Here is a 21,162-nt window from a genome sequence, read left to right on the forward strand (position 1 = left end):
GCTGTGCTAGAGGTCATTAAGGGGCTTAGTGTCTGGTGGGTGCTATACTAAGCCCTAATATGGGCTCTCTTTTCATTCTCGCTCTTACTCAGTGAGACAGGTGATCGTATACCTGTTTTATAGAATGGGAAGGTCAGAGGTGGAGGTGAAAGTCGGGTCACTCCCTTCTGATATCTTTCATTCCTGATAGAGGAGTAATAGGTAGGAAGTTAGCAAATGTAGTTTATTTATTGTGTGGTGCTGGGGAATCACCTATGTTAGGTAAGCACTCCGCCACTGAGCTCTATCCTCAACCCTGGAAATGTAGTTTGAATAATAGCTCAGGAGCATAATGTGAAAGTTTACCATAGACTACATATGATTGGTATCAAATTTTTGTTTTTATCAATTTCTTTTATTATTTACTTTAGGGGATCCCTTTGAAAAACAGAAGATTTTTTTTTTTCTTAATAAGGCCATTTGAATAAAAGGTCCATAGTTTATCTCTCTTTTTTTGTTGTTTTGTTTTTGGTACTGGGGATTGAACCCAGAGGCCCTTTACTACTGAGACACCTCCCCAGCTTTTTGTTTTTTTTTTTAATTTTTCTGAGACAGGGTCTCACAGAGTTGCTGAGGTGGGCCTCAGCATCCTTGCCATCCTCCTGTGTTCGCCTCCATGTCCAGCTTATCTTTTGTTTTATAAAAAACATCTGCATGTCTAGCACCCCGAACTTGTACTTCATTCTTAAGGATAGTCCGTACATTTCTTTCTACACAGAAATATTTGTATTAGACTAAGACTGTGGGATATCCATTCTGTTTTCAGAATTTTTAAACTTGTTAATTTTCAGATTTAAAGTGTTTGAAATTCTTCCAAAGATATTTATTGCAAAAGAATCACAAGTTTAAGACTGTAGGGATGGTACCCCTGCAAATTGAATAAGTTCCTAGGGACTCCGGCCTCCCCAAAATAAACTCGTGATCATGTGGTACCCAGTTTGGAGATCATTATTGTAGTTTTTGTGTTCTGGTTTTGGGACTAGGGATTGAAGCCAGGAGCACCTTACTGCTAAGATACATCCCCAGCCCTTTCATTTTCCAACTTTGAGACGACCAAGTTGCTCTGGATGGCCTCAAACTTGTGAGCCTCCTGCCTCAGCAATCTGAGTTGCTGGGATTACAATTTTCCGTTTATTTCACGTGTCAGACCTTATGTGTGACTAAGGACTACCTGAATAATCAAGTTAAGGATGCAAACCATACACTGGGGTTTATGATGCAGGGATTGGGCAAAGGAACCATGATGTTTGTTGGGAGTGAGAACCAATTTTGCAGAATGACATCTACCACAGGCCTCAACAGACAGGGGTGTTATCTAAATTTTTACTGAATTAATAGGTGCAATGCTGAGATCTATTTAAGAGGTGAGATCTTTGGGGATGGTGAACTGGAACTGGTCTTTCTGACAGCTATTTGGCAATTATTTCTCTACTGCATTACTTACCATAGTCTCTCACCGTGCTTCTAGATAGATATTTTTATTTGCTCCTAAAACCTCTTTTTAAAATAGTAGGCCTGCATTATCTTCCCCGCTTTGATGGTTTATGAAGGAATAGATATTAACTATCTTGCCTCAAATCAAAAGATGAGTCTGGAAAATCCTCAATCCATACGTCATTAAGCTTTCCCAAAGAGAAATTTTAATTGTTAGCTCTTCTTTTTTCTTTTAAAACTTGATATGACATTCAACTTAATTTTTGACAAGTTGCAAATGCCAAGAAATAGATAATTCAAACAGGTGAATTCATGAAAAATGATTATTCTCTTGTATATACCATATATTCCATTAAAATTTAAGGGAATCTTGGAAAGTTCTAAGTATTGGTTTGATCCCAGGCAATCAAAAGGAAATGAACTTTTTATTGTCCCAATACCATGTTGCATTAAGATAGTCATATACAAGAAACTTTTAAAATAATTAAGTACTTCCTACAAGTAATCAAACATCACCCTAATTGTTAATGACTGTCTCTGATTTAAGTCTTCTCTGCAGGGTCTCTGGAGCAACTAGTCTGTTTCAGTATTACTCTTCCTCAAAAATTAACCCAATTATTACAAATACTGATTAATGAAAAATAAATGTTGTTTCACTTGTGGTGGTTATAAAGCAATAGTCAATGATTTATAATTCATGGCTTATGAAGTTACTAAAAAATTAATTATCCCCAAGTGGAGAAATATAGGCAAGTTGCTTGGAAGTAATTTATTATAGGGGTAGCCATCAATAATGTATATTTCTTGCCACCGCTCTAGTCTAAGTCCAAATTTTGCTTTGAAAAAAGAAAAATGTGGAACTACATAACTACATAAAACCACAAGATGGGGATCATCTTTAAACCTTTCTTGGGGGGGGAGGGTACTAGAGATTGAACCTCAATGCTCCACCACTGACTACATTCCCAGTCCTTTTTTTAGGAAGGTACCGGGGATTGAACTCAGGGGCACTCAACCACTGAGCCACATCCCCAGCCCTGTTTTGTATTTTATTTAGAGATAGGGTCTCACTGAGTTGCTTAGCACCTCGCTTTTGCTGAGGCTGGCTTTGAACTCTTGATCCTCCTGTCTCAACTTCTGGAGCTGCTGGGATTACAGGCGAGCACCACCATGCCCTGCCATCCCCAACCCTTTTTAGTTTTGATTTTGAGACAGGGTCTTGCTACATTGCTAAGACTGGCCTCAAATTTGTGATCCTCCTGCCTCAGCCTCCCAAGTTGCTGGAATTACTGGCATGTACCTTCATGTCTGGCAAGCATTTTTTTCATATTTCACTTATAAGTAGGACTATTAAAATCCTCTGCCTCAGCCTTCCCAGTTGGCTGAATACAGGCATATGTGTGCCACCATGCCTGGCTGAAAAAAAATCTTTTAATACTGTTTTAAGACTGTAATAACAGATCGCAATGGTTGTTCAGGTACCTCCTTCCTACCCCTCAACTCTTCCAACAGTTTTGGAGGCTTCATTTGCATACATCAATCCCAACGTCCAGCTCTTCCTCCGATATGTCTTTGAATATCCATTTCCTTACCCCTCTTCTTGAGGGATGAGATTGTCTTTTTATACCCACTCCTTGAACCTCCTAGCACAATATCTGGTTCTACAGGATCTTTAATAATTAATTAATATTAATCCATAAGATAGCTCTAAAACTAATAGGTGAATTTAGCAAATCTGAAGAAAAGAAGAAACCTAGCTTCAAAAGATCACTGATTTGGCTTTCAAATCCCTTTTTGTTTCACTTTTTGTAAATAAAAAAGCCTGAAAATGGAAGTTATTTGCCAAAGAGAGAGAGAGAAAGAGAGAGATGATTTAACTTCTCTGCATTATTATTATTATTTTTTTCCCCCAACTCACTTGCTTTGCTTAACTGTCATTTTGGTTCTGTACATTTTGTTTTTGATGTTTGGACTCTTAGCTTAAACAATCCTTTCCCACAGTCGGAGACCAGTGTCTGATTTTGTTAATCCTGTTGGAGTTGCTGGCGCTCTTTACCAAGAAGTTAATGAGTTTCCTTTCAGTTTCAGCTTCTTGTGAGAATGATCCTTACATCACCCCACCCCTTGTCTCACAAACACATCTGCATGTCCTACTAGGGAAGAACAATGAGAAATTCTTCGCCATACAAGCAGAAATATTGTATCCCTATTTTATAGATGATTAATCTGGTGTTCTGCAACTTGCTTAGGAATAATAACTATTATCAGCACTTGCTAATGTTTTGGACAATGCCTATTAATGCCTGATAATAGGCATTGTTCAAAATATTTTACATTTAATCTTACATCAAAATCCATAAAGTGGATATTAACAGTCCCATTTCACAGCTGAGTAAAATTAAGGCATAGAGAGGCAAAATAATTAGCCTAAAGTCAAGGAGCTAGCAAGTAGAACCACACGAGCTATATTCTGTTTCTAAGCTTTTTTGTTTGTTTGTTTTGTACTGGGGACTTAACCCAAGGGTGCTTTACCACTGAGCCATATCCCTGGGCCCTTTCTATTTTGAGACAGGGTCTCTAAATTTCTGAGACTGACCTTGAATTTGTGATCCTCCTGCTTCAGCCTCCATAATCACTGGGATTACAGGTAGAGGCCGTAGTGCCTGGCTCAAGCTTTTTTTTTTTTTTTTTTTCTTTCTATTTTCTCTGATAGCAAAATTATTCTACGAAGATGAGGAAGATGAACCAATATTTTCAACTGTTTTATAGAACTTTAATATTCTACCTATTTTCATGTTTTAATTTTTTTACTTTTAACCATTTAAAACCACAAGTAGTATGACTTTTAAAAACTGAATTTGGCCAGGCATGGTGGTACAGGCCTGTAATCTCAGCAACTAGGGAGGCTATAACATATGAGGATCACAAGTTTGAGGCTAGCCTCAGCAACTTAGTGAAAATCTTGTCTCAAAATAAAAAATAAAACAGGACTAATATAGATCAGTGATAAAGTGACCCGGGTTCAATTCCAAAACAAAACAAAAGAAAAAGAAAGTTGAGTTTGTAATTTAATGATAGCTGTCTATCAACACCCATTAAAATGTTTACTAATGCATAAAATTTTACAACCGTCAAGCCTTAGTTTATTTTAAAGCTTCTGTGTAAGTATATAAGCGATTGCCATGTTCCTCCCAATCAGGTATTGAAGCGTGTTTTTCCCAGAGTCATCCCTGAAGATAGTCGTAAGTGGCAGCTTGAAATAAACAATCCAAAGTTTTGAAGATGAGTTTTAGTTTTTAACATTTTTATCCAATATGTTGGAAAGGAAAACCTTTTTCTCTACTTCTTAGTTCGGCCCCTGTGGGCAAGCAAATGAGGCAGACTAACAGGAATAAACTCACAATTTTAGTTAATATATGCATGCAAGGAATACACAGAAAAGAAGTGAAACTCAACAGTTAGATTTGAGGATTTATATATTTTTTAACAAATGAAAACAAATGTTTAAACGTCAAGAAAGCTGAAAAATAGATAGGTGGAGTTAATGGAAGATAAGGACTATTTTAGTAAGATTTATTTATGCAACATCAAATAGGTGTCAATTCCCACAACCTGTGTGATGTTAAGTGACGAAAGAAACTCTTCTCTTCCTGGTTGAGGGGGAGAGGTGTAGCCTTCCTCAAAGGGAAATTTATGCCCAGACTTTAGACAGATAAAGGGACGTCAGAAAAAGAATGAATTCATTAATTTAACAAATAAAAATAACAAGAAATTAAAAAGGGGACAAGGCCATAGAATTTTCTGCATCTATTTTCAGTTGAAAATATCCCTTATCAAAGTGTATACTTTGAGGTAGCATATTCTGATCTTCAAATGGAAAGCAAAGCACATAGCTGAACTATATCCAAATTTTATCTTGATTAGTATTTTTCAGTCCTCCTGATAAGCAGTCATTTCCTTATTAAAGAAACCTTTTCATTTAATATTTTCTAACCTAGTACATGTACTCTTTTCTGTTACTTGTTGCATTTAATTATTTTTAAGTTAAAAAAAGGCAATATAAAACTATAAATTATATTTACAAAAAAGGGGTAAGGCAACTCACCCATAATTCTACTATTTTGGGGGGTTACAGGGATTGAACTGAGGGGCAGTCAACCACTGAGCCACATCTCCAGCCCTATTTTGTATTTTATTTAGACACAGGGTCTCATTGAGTTGCTTAGCACCTCGCTGTTGCTGAGGCTGGCTTTGAACTCTTGATCCTCCTGTCTCAGCCTCCCAAGACGCTGGGATTACAGATGGGCACCAGTGTGCCTGGCTCATAATTTTACTGCTCTTAATAAACTATGTTATTACATATTTTCCTCCCAATGTTATCTATGTCTATCTATTTCACAGAGTTGCAGTGATATGGGCACACAATGTATAATATTTTTACAACATTGCATTACAAACATTCTCCATGTTCTTAATCTCAGTCCTCATTATTTAATAGCTGCAAAGTTTGCCAACTATTCTGTAGTTGTTAAGCATCTTGGCTACTTCCAGGTTCTTGTTGTTTGTTCCTTTATTTTTTGCCTTGTACTGAGGATTGAACCCCAACTCTTTTTTAAAAATTTGATTTTGAGATAAGGTCTTGCAAAATTGCCCAAGCTGGCCTTGGACTTGTGATCCTCCTGCCTCAGTCTCCCAAATATCTGGGATTAGGAAGGAGTGTTTGGCACTGCACGTGGCTGCTTCCACGTTCTTGCTGGGTCATCGCGGTGTTATCAAACCTGAGCAGTGCTGATTAGGGTTGGCCTCTCCCTTTTGGGTGGAGCCTGAACTCCTAGAACTGCATGCGCAGCTTACAAGTCCCAGGCCTAAAGGGCAGCAGACCACCCAGCTCACCAGTTTCCTGCCTGTGCTCTCTTCCCATTCAAGCCCAGGTTTGGTGGAGCTTGCCAGGCAGGCGCCTCAGGCGCACTTCCTCAGGGCAGAGGCCGTGGCTCCCAGGGCTTTTCCTTGTCTTCATTGAATTACCTGCCCTGCCCAGGGGGAGTCCCTTCCAGCACTCTCTCCTTCTGTCCTAGCAATCTGCAGACTAACCCTGCACAAAGGAAGGAGCTAAGTTGCGCTCTCTGGGCATCATGGTCCGCCTGCTGGCCTCCGAAGTACAGCAGCTGCTCCACAACAAATTTGTGGTCATCCTGGGGGACTCTGTGCAGAGGGCAGTGTACAAAGACCTGGTGCTCCTGCTGCAGAAAGACTGCTTGCTCACTCCCAGCCAACTCAAGGCCAAAGGTGAACTGACGTTCGAACAAGACGAACTGGTGAATGGGGGCCAGCTGAGTCCCATGCACAATGGCACCAACTACCGCGAGGTCCGCCAGTTCTGCTCGGGCCACCATCTGGTGCGCTTCTACTTCCTCACGCGCGTGTACTCCAAATACCTGGAGGCCATCTTGGAGGAACTGCAGTCGGGTGAACACGCGCCTGATCTGGTCATCATCAACTCCTGCCTCTGGGACCTCTCCAGGTATGGTCCGCAGTCCTGGAACAGCTATCTACGGAACCTGGAGAACCTGTTTGAGCGTTTGGGCCAAGTGTTGCCAGAGTCTTGCCTCCTGGTGTGGAACACGGCCATGCCTGTGGGTGAGAACATTACCGCGGGCTTTCTCCCACGCAAGCCCCTGCCCTGGGCCAACCCCCTGCGAAGGATCCTGGTCCACGCCAACTTCCACAGCTCCGTGGAGGCAAGTAAACACGGCTTCGATGTGCTCGACTTGCATTTCCACTTTCGCCACGCTTGGAATTGCCTGCAGTCAGATGGGGTGCACTGGAACGAGCACGCACACCGCCAGCTGTCCTACCTGCTGCTGACCCACGTGGCCGAGGCGTGGGGTGTGGAGCTGCCCTGCCGCTCACACGCACAGGCAGGCGAGCAGATCCACGACCCCCCTGAGTGGGAACAGCCTGACCCGGCAGTTGACAGGCAGCCCCAGGCCAACAGAGATCAATCCGTGTCACCTCTGCTCCCGCTCCTGCCTCTTCCCAGGCGCCGCCCCCTGCTCGAGACCCCACGCCCCAGTTTACACCTGCCTGCGCTGCTGCCTCATCCCGTTCCCCCACCCCAGGTGTCGCCCCAGTCCCGGCTCTATCCCCAGGATTCCTACTTTTCCTCCGACCATGTTTTCCAGTCGGATCAATTCTATTTCCATTCGGATGTCCCCTCACCTACCCAGCCAGGATTTGCCTTCGAAGCTGACTTCAACTTTTGCTCCCCGCCACCCATGCCCAGCTTCTCACCCTGCTATCAGCAGCGGGCGCCTGTGGTGTACAGGGGTTTACCGCGGTACCTAGTTCGAGGCCCCTATATGCCCTGGAGAGGGCGGCACAGGCGATCAAAAAGAGGGGCCCCAGCCCACCCAGAGTCAAGGCGCCAGTAGGCCCTCCTGGGTCTTTTTTCCCCTCCTCCTGAAGGCGAATGGCGTGGATTGTTTTGACTCTGCCGTTATGTTGGCACAGGCTGCTTGCCCTGACCTTAAGCCTTAATAGTCCATTTTTGGACATTTTCGCCTTCGTAGCTGTTACGGATTACAGGCCCAGGGAGAGCCTTTTGACTGGTTCTTGTTGCTTTTCTTGTCTTCTGCATGGGGGGCGCAGGAGGGACCAAGCATTATTCCTGCCTCCCCATTCGCTATTGCTTTTCCCTTTTTGTAACAATAAAATTGGAATACAGAAATTGTTTCACAAAATAGTCGTGGGTTTTATGTGTGTCTATATTTAATGGATAGCTCTCCTTGCAGTGAAATAATTACCGCTGAAGAATAGTTGTGACATCTACTTGGTGGACTATTCAAACTAGTTTGTCTAAAGTAAATTCTTCTGGGAGTTTCCATATATGGGTCACTTTTTGTGATCATATTTTCCAGAGATTTTCAAAGAATCCTTGAATTTTAGAATTAGGGAAATGAAAGACATAAAACTTAACCAACACTTAGGAGAAAACTGAATCCAAGAAAGATGAGTGTGACTTGTTCCATTCAGACAACCATTCTTCCCCTAGTCTTTCCTAGTTTAAACTAGTTTTCTTGGTCCTGAGGTTTGAAAGCTAATGTAAAACAAGGGAAGTCCACCAAACGTGGTCTTACTATGCAAGGGATGGCAAAACCATCTCTGGGACCAGAACTGGAAGTCTGTTGTTACTTATATGATGAATTGTAAGCTAGAAGGGAAGGCATGCTTGTGACAGTGATATGCATTCCTGATTTTTGGACTTAAGAAAATTAGCTCAAAATAAGCTAGGTTTTTTGTTGTTGATGTTTGGCTTTTTGTACTAGGGATTGAACCCAGGGGTGCTTAACCATTGAGCCACATCACCAGCCCCTTTTTATATTTTATTTAGAGACAGAATCTAGATGAGTTACTTAGAGCCTTGTCAAGTTGCTGAGGCTGGCCTCCAATTTGGAATCCTCCTGCCTCAGCCTCTCGAACCTCTGGGATTACAGGCCTGCACCACTGTATCCAGCTAAAAGCTGTTCTTAAAGACCATATAGTCACCATCATGGAATAAACTACAAATTGGAAGGGATAGCCCAGTCCACAGATCCCATCTCATTCAACTCTGACAGATGCCATGGTTGTTTTTGTTTTGTTTTGTTTTGTTTTGTAGGAATGTTAACATCACTAAGACTGTTTAAATACTAGAACCCCTGGTCTACTGGACTAGTGAAATGTCAATGTTTAAATAAACTAGTCAATAGGATGTGATTAAAATCTTCTGAATAATCAGGATGTTTTACTGAACTGATTTGACTGATTTGTCGGTCTCCAATACCACTACCCCTAAATTTGACAAGAGTGAGGAAATGTTAGCCCACAAAAATGAAGATCATGAACTCAAAAGAAATGGATAGCTATGGAAGAGAAAAACAGTGGCTTTTAACCCTCTAAAGGAACATGTGATTCCTAGAGAAGGCCTTGATCTTTACCTTTGTATCTAAAACCTTAGCAGTGCTGAGCACTTACTGACCAGTATTTCTCATTGAATCAGGATGGGAAGAGGTGTCTTATAAATACATATTGATGATTGTCCAAAGAGATCATGTAAATTGACATTAAATCTCTGTAACCCCTCTGAAGGAATATTGCTAAAACAGCATGAGGATGGTGGCTCTTCAGGAACCTGGAAAGAATGTTCCAGCATGTTCAAGAAAGAGGGACATGTCTGACCATGTAAATGTTCTAGTGCATCAGACTATCTTAGATTCAGTAATATCAGCCCTCAAGATGAGCCAGTTGCCTTCCTGGCTTTACACTCTGGCTTTACACTTCCCAGGCAGCATTTAGCTGCTGATCTGAGTAAATCAACACATTTTAGTACTTAAATTTCCAGAAATAAACCAATAAATTGGTGTTCTGGTTGTTGTGAGTTAGGTTAGCACATGTTAATCCTCCGTAATGTGACCATGCCTGATAAATCAAGGAAAATGACTTTTTGGACACAGTGCTGAGAACCACGCATGATAATCTACTGTTTTATGAATTAAATTGAACCAACTACTCAAGTTTTTTTTCCTCAGGTGGGTAGGAATGCAGGTAGATTTGGAATGCAGGGACAATCTTCCTTCACAGGTGTGTTAATTCCGTATGGCTGCTGTCAAAGATGCCACAAATGTGGTGACTTAAAACAACACACATTTAGCCAGGAGTGATGGTGCACTCTTATAATCCCAGTTACTCAGGAGTCTGAGGCAGGAGAATCAAGTTCAAGGCCAGCCCAGGGAACTTAGTGAGACGCTGTCTCAAAATAAAATTTACAAAGAGGGGAAGTAACTCAGTGGTAGAGTACTCCTGGGTTCAATCTCCAGTAGCACACACACACACACACACACACACACACACCAAAAAAAGAAAGAAGGAAGGAAGGAAGGAAGGAAGGAAGGAAGGAAGGAAGGAAGGAAGGAAGGAAGGAAGGAAGGAAGGAAGGAAAGAAAGAAAGAAAGAAAGAAAGAAAGAAAGAGAAAAAAGTATTCTCTCACAGTTCAGAAGGTCAGGAATCTGAAACCCATTACTCCAAAATAAAATTCCTACTTTCTCCTACACTGTCTTATTTGATCAGCCTTCTTCCTGCCCCTGCAATGTTATCTTCTGGAACTCTCTTCATGGTTCTTTATGCTTTCAACCACATGGAACTTCTTCCTGTCCATGTAACATTTCAAGCTCTTTTGGGTCTTTGCACTTGGTATTCCCTTTGCTCGGAATGGTTTACATCCCTAGCTCCATTTCTTTGAATATCTAACTCTTCATCCTTCCATTCTTGTCTTTGAAGTCACTTCCTTAAAGGACTTTCATGACCAATCTGAAAGTACCGTAATGACCTATTATAGCACTGTATTCCCTTTATATTATTTTCCACACTCAGCAATGGCTTCATTGTTAGCATGTTATCCTCCTCTTTCAGAATTAAAGTACTATGAGTCTTGTTCCCTTGAATTCTCTATCCCTACTAGGCAACAGATGGGGAAAAGATATGGTCTAGTATATTTGCTTTAATTAAATGTGCGAAAAGATAATTCACATTATATATTAGATTAAGTATGCAATTTGTATTAAAATTGGGCCGTATTGGATTACTCTTCAGGGAATGTCTGTCAACATAGCTTTACATAAGTCACCCTGAGTGGCTACCCTCCCCCCTCTTCCCTGGGCCCAACCCCCAGCCACTGGAGTCAGAGCCTGATAGCACATTCCCTGGATGCCTGCATTTAATTTCATACATATACTGGCCTTTCTTTCAATCTAAGGCTTTCTTTGCCCATTTCTGCTATTGTCATCTTGCTCCTTAAAATCCAGAAACCTAGCAATGCAATCAAGCTATTGTCTGATAAAAAGAGCCAAAATTATTCAGTACTGATGAGAAAAATTATTTCTCTATTGTTCAGACTTACAATGCAGGGTTCATTTGGCCTGTACTGCAGCCTCCAGAAATGACAGCATTCAGAGCTTTTCATACTTGACTTGTCTCAAGTTTTCTGGAAAAAGGAAAATAGAAGTAAAATTAATGATTAAGTTTACATTATCCAAGCCATGGATGTTTCTCACAAGATGGTATAAAAATATGTTTTACCAAAGACCCAAACTTTAAAGCTATAACTATATTTTTCCATTAGTATGAAGAAAACAAGGCCCAGAATTTGAAAATAAATGAAACCTTATCTCCTGCCATAGGAACACCATCAACTCCTCTACTAATCAGTCACAGATTTTCTGCGGCAATGTTCACATTAAATGCTGGAGTTGTGCAAAGCGGTAGGTCTCTTTGATCACTGTATGTTCATGAATTCTGCAAAGGTAAGTTGTTTTGAAAACAGATAATTAAGATTTATGTCAGAACCAGGTAGAGGGGTGCTTACTTCTAGTCCCAGTAACTTAGGGAGGCTAAGGCAGGAGGATGGCTTGACCACGGGGATTCAAGACAACTATGGACAACACAGAGAGGGCTTGTTTCAAAGGAGGGGTGGGGAGGAAGATTTACGTCAGAAAAAGACATTGTTTTAAGCTATTGTATATTCATTTCTATAAATTCTAGAAAAAATATTTTTATCCTCACAGTATCGTGAAGGACTTCTACCACCACATGCTTAATTTATAGGTATAGCTTTTTCATAAGACTTTACCTCTTAAAGAACCATCTCCTGAAACATGTCCCTTTGAACCATAATCTTCTCTTCATATGTATTCTGAGGGCAAGGTTGTTCGCAAAATGAGTCATTCCATAATTGCCCAGTATGGACACTTACAATGAAGCTCTGAGTAGCTCTGCATAAAATCACTTGATTAAATGTGTTTATTTGCTAGATTCATTTAACCATAGAACCATTTTCATTTGTAGCTTTTTTTTTTTTTTTTTTTTTTTTTTTGGTACTGGAAATTGAACCCAGGAGCTCTTTACAACTGAGCCATATCCTCAACCTTTTTTATTTTTATTTATTTATTTATTTATTTTTGTGGTGCTGGGAATCGAACCCACAGCCTTGTGTTTGCAAGGCAAGCACTTTACTGTCTGAGCTATCTCCCCAGCCCTATTTTTTATTTTGAGACAGGATCTCCTTAAATTGCTTAGGGCCTGGCTAAAAGGCTGAGGCTGGCCTCAAACTTAGAATCTTCCTGCCTCAGGCTTCTGAGTTGTTGGGATTACAGGTGTGCACTCTGCACCTAGCCATTTGTAGCATCTTTAAAAGGTATATTTTAGGAAATATTGTTTTAGAGAATTCCAGATAAAATAGTGAAAGCAAGTGAAGTGGAAGAAAAAAAGGTTTAAGAGTGACATTTGACAGTTTACATATGCAGCCCTTTTCTAACGTAGCATTATTAGTAATCAGTGTCCAGTTACAAGATAGTATTTGTTAAATAAGCCTGGAACAAGCATGGGAAGGGCTAACTAGCCAAAGTGGGATGAAATGAACCAGAAATGATTGCCTTCTCCTTTCTCTATGGTAAGGGAGACACTGGGAGAGCCTACCTTGATAGCAAGGTCTAGGGTGTTGTCTAGTACAGCCTGAAGAGTATGGCATGTAGTGGAGGAATTCCAGCCCTAGGATCAGATGCCTGGCATAAGGTCACAGAAGATCCCAAGGAGCATCCCAATGGAACATGGTAATTGGGAAGGAGAGAATAAACAGTATGCTGAAGTTGAGCAGATAGTCATTCGACAATAGTACCCTCTTCCAACGTGTAGGAACAACATTGTTAGGTGCCAGACTCTGATTCCAAGTAAAGGGTTGTAGAAGAACAAGAGGGCCAGCGGGAGCTGCTGTGGCAGAGCAGACACCCTGAAGCAGAAGCAACCACCAGCCAATGCCGTCTGACAGTGCCTCCTCTGGGCAGCTGCCGTCCTTCCTGCTGCAGCTATTACACCTCCAATCCAGCTGATACATGGCTTCTTGAATTTGGTGTCTGTGTCTAAATATCATGGGTTGATTTTTGGCAAGTTGGTTTTGATCTTATATTTCATCTTGGCAATTAAATCACACTACCATGTTGAACTTCCCTTATCCCCTCTAACCCTAGCCACACCAGGCCTTAAGGCAGTGATCATCAATGGTATTTAGCATCAGAATCTCCTGGTGGGCTTGCTCAAACACCATTGCTGCAAAACCACCACCCCCAAGCTTTAATCCAGTATGTGCAGAGTGGGATCCTAAAATTTGCATTTCTAGTTAAGTACTTTTTCAGAAGATAAGGATAATACTTTGCAAACTTGCTAATCTAAATGTTTTTTTTTTTTTTTTGCCCTAAAATAAAACTATAAAAAGTATAGAAAAATCTAAATTTAGATTATGGCGGGTATTCCCACTCATGTAGCCATAATCTAGATTTAACCACTGTTAATATTTTACCATATTATTTCTTTTTCAAAGGTTTTTGTTGCTGCTATTGTTCTTGTTGTTTGTACCCAGGATTGAACCCAGGGGCGCTTAACCCCAATCCTTTTTATTTTTTATTTGGAGGCGGGGTCTCCCTAAATTGCTTGGGGCCTCACTGAGTTGCTAAGGCTGGCTTTGAACTTGTGATCCTCCTGCTTCAGCCTCCCAAGGCACTGGGATTACAGGTGTGTACCACAACACCTGGCTTTTAAAGTATTTTAAAGTAAATTATTTCATAATATTTCATCCCTAAATACTTTGTGGGAAGTAAGGATATTTTCCTGGATAACAAGATGATTAGTATAATATCTAACAAAATTGATGTAACTTGCTGATATCATTTGATATCCAATCCCCAAAATGTTTTCTACAACTATTCAAACTGGGATCCACTGAGGAATTGCACATTGCCTTAGTTGTTTTGTTTCTTGAAATTTCTTTTAATCTACAAGAGAAACCAGCACACGATGTTTTCTTTTCAAGACTTCCACTTGCTAAAAAGACCTGTCCTATAGAAAGTTTCATTTTTTGAATTTGTCTAATAATTTCTTCATGGTATCATTTAACTTTTACTTTATCCCCTGTGTTTCCTATAAAGTGAATATTAGGTTCAAGAACTCAATTATATTCAAGTGAAATAGTTTTGGTAGGATACTTCATAGTCAAGGTAGTATAACTCACAGTGCAACAAAATAGGAGGTTTCCAGTGTTAGATGCTCCCAGTGTTGGAGACAACTGGTAACTTCCGTTTGAAAGTTATGTTTTCACATGTGAAAACATCAAGTGTCCTACGGGCGATACATCGGTGCCATGTAAATTTCCCAACTCCTTATCAATCTTTCACTTAATGATTATGGCCCCCATTAATGATTCTTGCTTGAAAAAAATGATTTCATTAGGGATGGGAAAATTGTGATTTTTCTCGTGTTACCATTCTTTGCACTTCCTCCCCCATCCCCACCCCCTATTGGAGATTGAACCCAGGGGGACTCTACCACTGAGCCCTTAGTTACATCTACAACACTTACAATACTTCTTGTGTTTTCTTTTGAGTACAGTTTTGCTAAATTGCCAAGGCTGATTTCAAACTTGTAATCCTTCTGCCTCAGGCTCCCAAATTGCTGGGATTACAGGCGTATACCACCATGCCCAGCTCCTTGTACGTTGTAGCTGGCTTTTTTTTTTTTTTTTAGTAAGATTTTTTTCCCATCAACAAGTGCTATCTGATTATCCTAAGACACACTCTTTCAGAAAAGCCTGGCTGTCATGAAGCATGACAGTGAGTATAACTGGACCCCCCCCCACAAACATACACAATTGACTGGTGCTTTACCAACAAGGACCCCGTACATGGAAAGAGACATGACACTGTTATCTGAAATGTGGTTCTAGATAGAAACGGATCTTTGAAACAACCCAAGGACCCCAGTCTCAACACTGAGAAAAAAGCTCAGAGATAGACTGATAGCAAAAATATAGACCAGGTAGAGATGAACCTATAGATAGAGAATAAGTGGTCTTGTTTCTAGGCTGAGAAGAAGCAAATGGTTGATCAGGTAAAACTTTACAAAACGAATTCAAAGCCCAGCTGATGACGAACATTAAAAGTGGAAAAAAACTTCTTTGCATGTGAACTCGCCTTCATTGTGGGATTATGCCTTTCCTAACCAAACAATACGTGTTTACATATGGAAGTGAGGGTATTTATGTATCCTTGCAAGTTGGCAGGTGATGAACTAGTATACTATGTACATATACTATGTATTGTATACAAATACACAAATGTGTATTTGTCAACTCAATTTAAAATGTTTATTTTGTATTAAGCAAGCATTACATTATCATGGCTAGAGATAAAAATTTACATAAGAAAGACATATTGGGCTGGGGATATAGATCAGTTGGTAGAGTGCTTGCCTTGCACAAGGCCCTGGGTTCAAATCTCCAGCACTGCAAAAAAAAAAAAAAGAAAGAAAGCCATATTATATAAAAGTATTCAAGGAAATTACTACTAGGGTGAATTATCTAATAGCTTACTAGGTAATTCCTTAATACCATGTTTGCAAATCTTTCCACTGAAATACCTCTAATGATGGAGGAGAATGAACCTTCATATTCAGTCTGTCTGCCTGCAGCAGCCTAACTCAAAAATTAACTTTATTTCAAGCCCCATATTAAAATATTAACTTAATTTCTTCTATGTTCCTTGTACACAGTATTATTTGTTTTAAAAATAATAATACTCTTCAAAAGAATGAATAAAGTCAGTGCTATAAAAATACAGTGGGATTCAAATAAAATATGGAGGATGAGAGAACCTACCTCATAGGATGAATATGGACATCAGCCAGTGTTTACAAAGTCTTTAGAATTGTGATTAGCACACAGTTAGTACTATAAAAATATTAGTTAAGTAAAATGAAAGAAGTATCCAATGTTTATCCTATTGTTTTAGCTACCACCTTGGAATCACCTCCCAGGGTATTATAACCCAGTTGGAATGCGATTTTAATTTATAAGGATATAATTATGGTTGCAGCAGAAGAAAAGAGAGAATGTATTTATTTGAGCTAAGTTAGGGAAAGGATGGAAGAATGGAGGGAAATTGCATGAAGCTCAGAGTGTGGGCAGTGGGCAGCCACAGTGACCAGGCTGATAGGGCAGACATTTAACATCTCAGACCACTGGCCACAGACCCAGTGCCAGTCACTAAGGACCACAGAATGAATAAACATTTATTGAGATGATATGGTGCACTAGCTCTTAGACTCCTTGCATCAGAGGCACCTCCAGTATTTGTTAAAAATGCAGTATGCAGCCCCATCCTGCTTATAGTTAGAATCACTGGGCATGGGCCCAGGAATCAGTATGTTAGACAATCTCCAATTCCTTATGTAACTAGAATGTGAAGATCATTGTTATAAGGTGCATTGCTTGGTACTAATGCCCTTTCTGCACAAAGATAAATTTTAAAATAATATTTTTTCAGTGTTAAAATATATATATATCCTGTTTATCATGTCAGAATAGCCTAGAATTTTTGCCTGAGAATAAATTTAGCAATCACTTCGTCCAGTAATTTCTAATTCTAGTGTCACATTACAATGACCTGGACAGTTAAAACAACAACAATACACAGGCCTTATTCCAAACAATTAAATTAGAAACTCCGGGGGCAAAAAATCTGAACATAAGTGTATTTAAAAGTTCTCCAAATATTTGTAATGTGCAGCCAGGATTAAGAATTAAGTGATCTGCTTCAACTCCATCATTTTTTAGATTAAGAAACTGAGGACTGAGAATTTAAATACTGTAACTTAAGTGGTAGAGCTTTCTTCAAAAAGATAATAGTGTAAGATAGACTCATTATACCCTAGTGCAGCGTTTCTCAAAACAGTGATCCATTATTGAATTGTGAAAATAATTCATTGCACCTGATCAAAATTCTTCTAAAAAATGTGGTGTAACAGAATAAAAAACATCAAACTTAAGTAGTAATGGTATTCCATGGGATGTTCATATATGTGTGTGTGATATGTGCATGTACTCTGATTAAAAGTATAATATAATTATTATTAGGGATTATTTCAGAATAAAATTGAAAAGTACTGCTCTGGAGTATCATTGAAATTCCAATATCTGAACTGGATGCAATGGTGCAGCACTCCTGTAGTCTCAATTACCTGGGAAGCTGAGGCAGGTGGCTCAAAAAAAAAAAAAAAAAAAAAAAAAAAAAAAAAAAATCTAATATCTCAGGTTAGATGCTAATGTCTGAGCAAGAATGCAACTTGCCTCCTCTGGTAAGTAGCCCACTGATAGGTGATGTCAAAGTTAAGGAACATTGTGGGGAAAGACAGTAGAATGAATCAGACACAACATTCCTATATTTTTATATATACAGGACCAGTGTAACTCCACATCGTGTACAACCACAAGAATGGGAAGTTATACTCCATGTAGGTATGATACGTCAAAATACATTCTACTCTCATGTATAACTAAAAATAACAAATGAAAAAATAAAACTCAAAAAAGAAAAAAAGAATATGCTGGGGGATGCACAGGCCTTGGGGTTCATTGAATCTACACCCTTTATTGGGAGCTTGTGTAGGAACCTTAAACTCTTGATAGACACCTACATTTTAAAATGAAAATAATAACACCCACCTCATGGGATTGTTAGTTTTAAATGGCATAATTTCTGTAAAACACTTAGCATGTATGGGACACAGTAAGTAGTCAATAAATACAAACAATTAAAAATGCACCCATGATCTAGCTTCTGAAAGGAAAAGAACTAAAAACATACCAGGATTAGAACAGTCCTTGGAAGGATGTATATTCTTGGGCCTAATGTTTATTTTAGAAAGACAATAGCTAAAATAATTGCTTTAACAGGCAGTGTATTTAAGAGAACATTTTTCTATTTTCACATAATTGGAAATTATGGTGCAACCGAGATACCTGCTCATCTTGAAGACAAAACATTTCACTTTTTTGTTGTTAAGAAAGGCTTTATGTATTGCAGTAAGTCAGTATGACAGCAGTCAAATGGATATTGTGACTCATTTAGTTTCACTCTTAGTTTCCTTCTGGAAAGAAAGATATTGTTCAACAGTGCCATGAAAGAAAGTGCTTTGCATTCATTCTGGGTAGCTAGATCTCAAATAAAATGAAAACTTTTAACTGCTGACCTAAGAACACCTTACTCTTTTTCACAAACCAGAATTCTTGTTCAAATCCTGTGAGTGTCTGCAGAGGAGTTTCTGGGACAGGTCTCCATGTTTAATAGGGACCTCCTCCATCAGGAGTGAACTCCCCCACATTCATCCATTGTTCTGCCTCAGGCTTGTTATTGGACAAATACTTCAGCTGTTCCCAAATAATGTTGTGCCTGGGATGCTTACCATTGTGTAGCAGCTGATGATAAACATTTGGTTTTTTTATCTTATTCTTTCCTAGGAGGCATATGGTCTTTCTAGAATATCCTTTGTACATATGCATATACTCATATAATACACATATATACATATATACCTGAACATACATATATGTACATATACATATACACACACATAAAAAAGACTATGAATTTTTATAGGACATAAATGTATTGGGTTCAGTACTGTAGACTTAGAGATGAATCAAATGTTAACTTTGTCATCAGGAGCTTTAAATATGGTAGAGACAACATGGCACATTCACAAGTAACTCCAATTCAGAAGAAAACGTAGTAAGGTAGGAAAGAGAGACAACTACAGCACTATAGGAGTTCAAGGGAGGGAGAGAGAACATGCATCCCAGATGCAGGAACAGTGCAGTCAGGGGCAAAGAAGGCATGTGAGCTGCCTTCTGAAAACTGGACAGGATTTTCCTCTGCTGATGTGATATAGTCTTGACGTCACAATGAGGGAAAACATAAGCAAGGATCCAGAAGTAGGTAGAAAGCATACCCAATTACTGACCAATTTTCTGTTGCTAATAACAGGATCCTCAGACTGGATAACTGATAAAGAAAACAGGTTTATTTGGGCTCATGATTCTGGTCCAAGGTCAAGGTGCCCCATCTGGTGATGGTCTTCTTTCTAGCAGAGTCCTGAGACTGTGCAGGGTATCATATGGTGAGTCAGGGACCATGAGTTCATTTGAACATATGAGCATCTGTGGTTCCTCTCCCTCTTCTTACAGAGCCACCAGATTCAATCTTGGGAGCTCTACCCTAATGATTTTACCTAATTCTAAACACCTCCCCAAAGCTCCACCAGAGTTAAACACAGTTTAAGCCCTCTTAATACCTGACAATAGGGATTAAATGTCAACATGAGTTTTGGGAGGAGACAAAGCTCATTCCAACTGTAGAACTCACGGATCATGGAAGAGGTCACTTTGACCAGAGCACATGGCCCATGAAGGAAAGTAGAAGTCAAGGAATTAGGGAAAATAAGTTATATACAGTTTGCTGCTATAACAACTTGCCACAAATCAGGGGCAGGGGACAGATTTAAGACAACACAAATTTCTCATCCTACCAATCTGGAGGTCAGAAGTATGAAATGGGTCTCACTAAGCTGTAATCAGATGTGAGCAGGACAGTGCACTTTTCTGGATAATCTGAAGGAGAATCTATGTTCTTGCCTTTCCCAGCTAGAAACTGCTCACATTCCTTGCCTTGTAGCCCCCTTTCAGCTTCAAAGCCAGCACTGGCCAGCAGGATCTTTCTCACAGTACATCACATCATGTCTTCCGCCTCCTACCTGCAAACTTAAGGGCAGTTATGATTATTTGGGGTCAACCAGGTGATCCTGGGCCATCTCCCCATCTTACAGTTAGTTTATCAGCAACCCAAATTCTACCTGCAATTTTTATTCCCCTTTGCCATGAAACCACATATGCATAAGTTCTAGGCAAACATAGATTATTTGGGGGGCATTATTTTTCTAACCATTGGCTAGAACCCCAAATTGAAAGACCCTAAATGTCAGGTTGTCATCCTCATTTTTCATGCCAGGAAGGAAAATACAATATTCTCGTGTTTCCAAATTAACAAGAGTTTCAATTCAAATATTTACTTGAACTCAATTTTTTTTTTAATCTGGAATTATAACAATTCGGTATAGTAACTCAGGTTGATTCATACTGATTGGATGTTCTGGTTGGCGGTGATAGATTACTTTGATTAATAAAAAATGGGGAAATAAATTAAATATTGATAAATGCAGTTTGGTGTGTTCAGCTTTTCAAAACAGAGGGCCATTTGGAAGGGGAAATCATAAAAACAGATCTCAACATTGAAAAGATTGCCAAATCTGTCTGAAAAGTAAGGCCTCTGATTGTTCCAGTTGGTCCTCCTGTGTATGCCTGTGTGGCATTTTTCTCCATTGTTGATAGGTCTCTAGAGTTGAAGTCGAAAAGTTTTGAAAAGATTTTTTTTAATAAACTGATCTGGGAAATGTATTTCATCTTCCAATTTATTTATGGTTTGATCAATAATTCATCCCTTAGCATCTGTCTCTTAAAGACTCTCCTGTCTGTTGTCTTTATGGATGACAAATCAGGATGTTGGGAAAACAAAATGCTTTCTTTTTAAAGGACACAGCATCTCACATGAAATGCCCCAAAATTTATAGTGTGTAGATAAGAAAAACAGAAGATTTAAAGCTGTGGAACAGGAAGAGAAGCAGCATCTTGAAAAGGCTGGAAGTACAAATACGGAGAGAAAATCCATCTGGACTTGGCACTGAGCTTGTTAGATGGTATTTATTTATTTGCTTATCCA

At 39.5% G+C, this 21,162-nt stretch overlaps 1 protein-coding gene across 9 annotated transcripts in view; it reads left to right on the plus strand.

The window, feature by feature from the left end:
- The window catches only part of PCED1B (PC-esterase domain containing 1B), a 276,290-nt gene that overhangs the window by 118,084 nt on the left and 137,044 nt on the right, over nt 1-21,162 (plus strand). For 5 of the 9 annotated variants that reach the window (XM_079139623.1, XM_079139625.1, XM_079139624.1 and 2 more), the window contains one exon: nt 6,549-8,280. The exons of 3 other annotated variants lie outside the window; for them this stretch is intronic. In XM_079139623.1, coding sequence (XP_078995749.1) covers nt 6,606-7,904 — 1,299 coding nt within the window. In that variant the 5' untranslated portion in view covers nt 6,549-6,605 and the 3' untranslated portion in view covers nt 7,905-8,280. Of the gene's footprint in view, nt 1-6,548; nt 8,281-21,162 lie in introns of those variants that run through there. One more of the 9 variants, XM_079139622.1, reaches the window with a different exon arrangement.

This window comes from Sciurus vulgaris (assembly GCF_902686455.1).
Source record: "Sciurus vulgaris genome assembly, chromosome: 5".
NCBI lineage: Eukaryota > Metazoa > Chordata > Mammalia > Rodentia > Sciuridae > Sciurus > Sciurus vulgaris.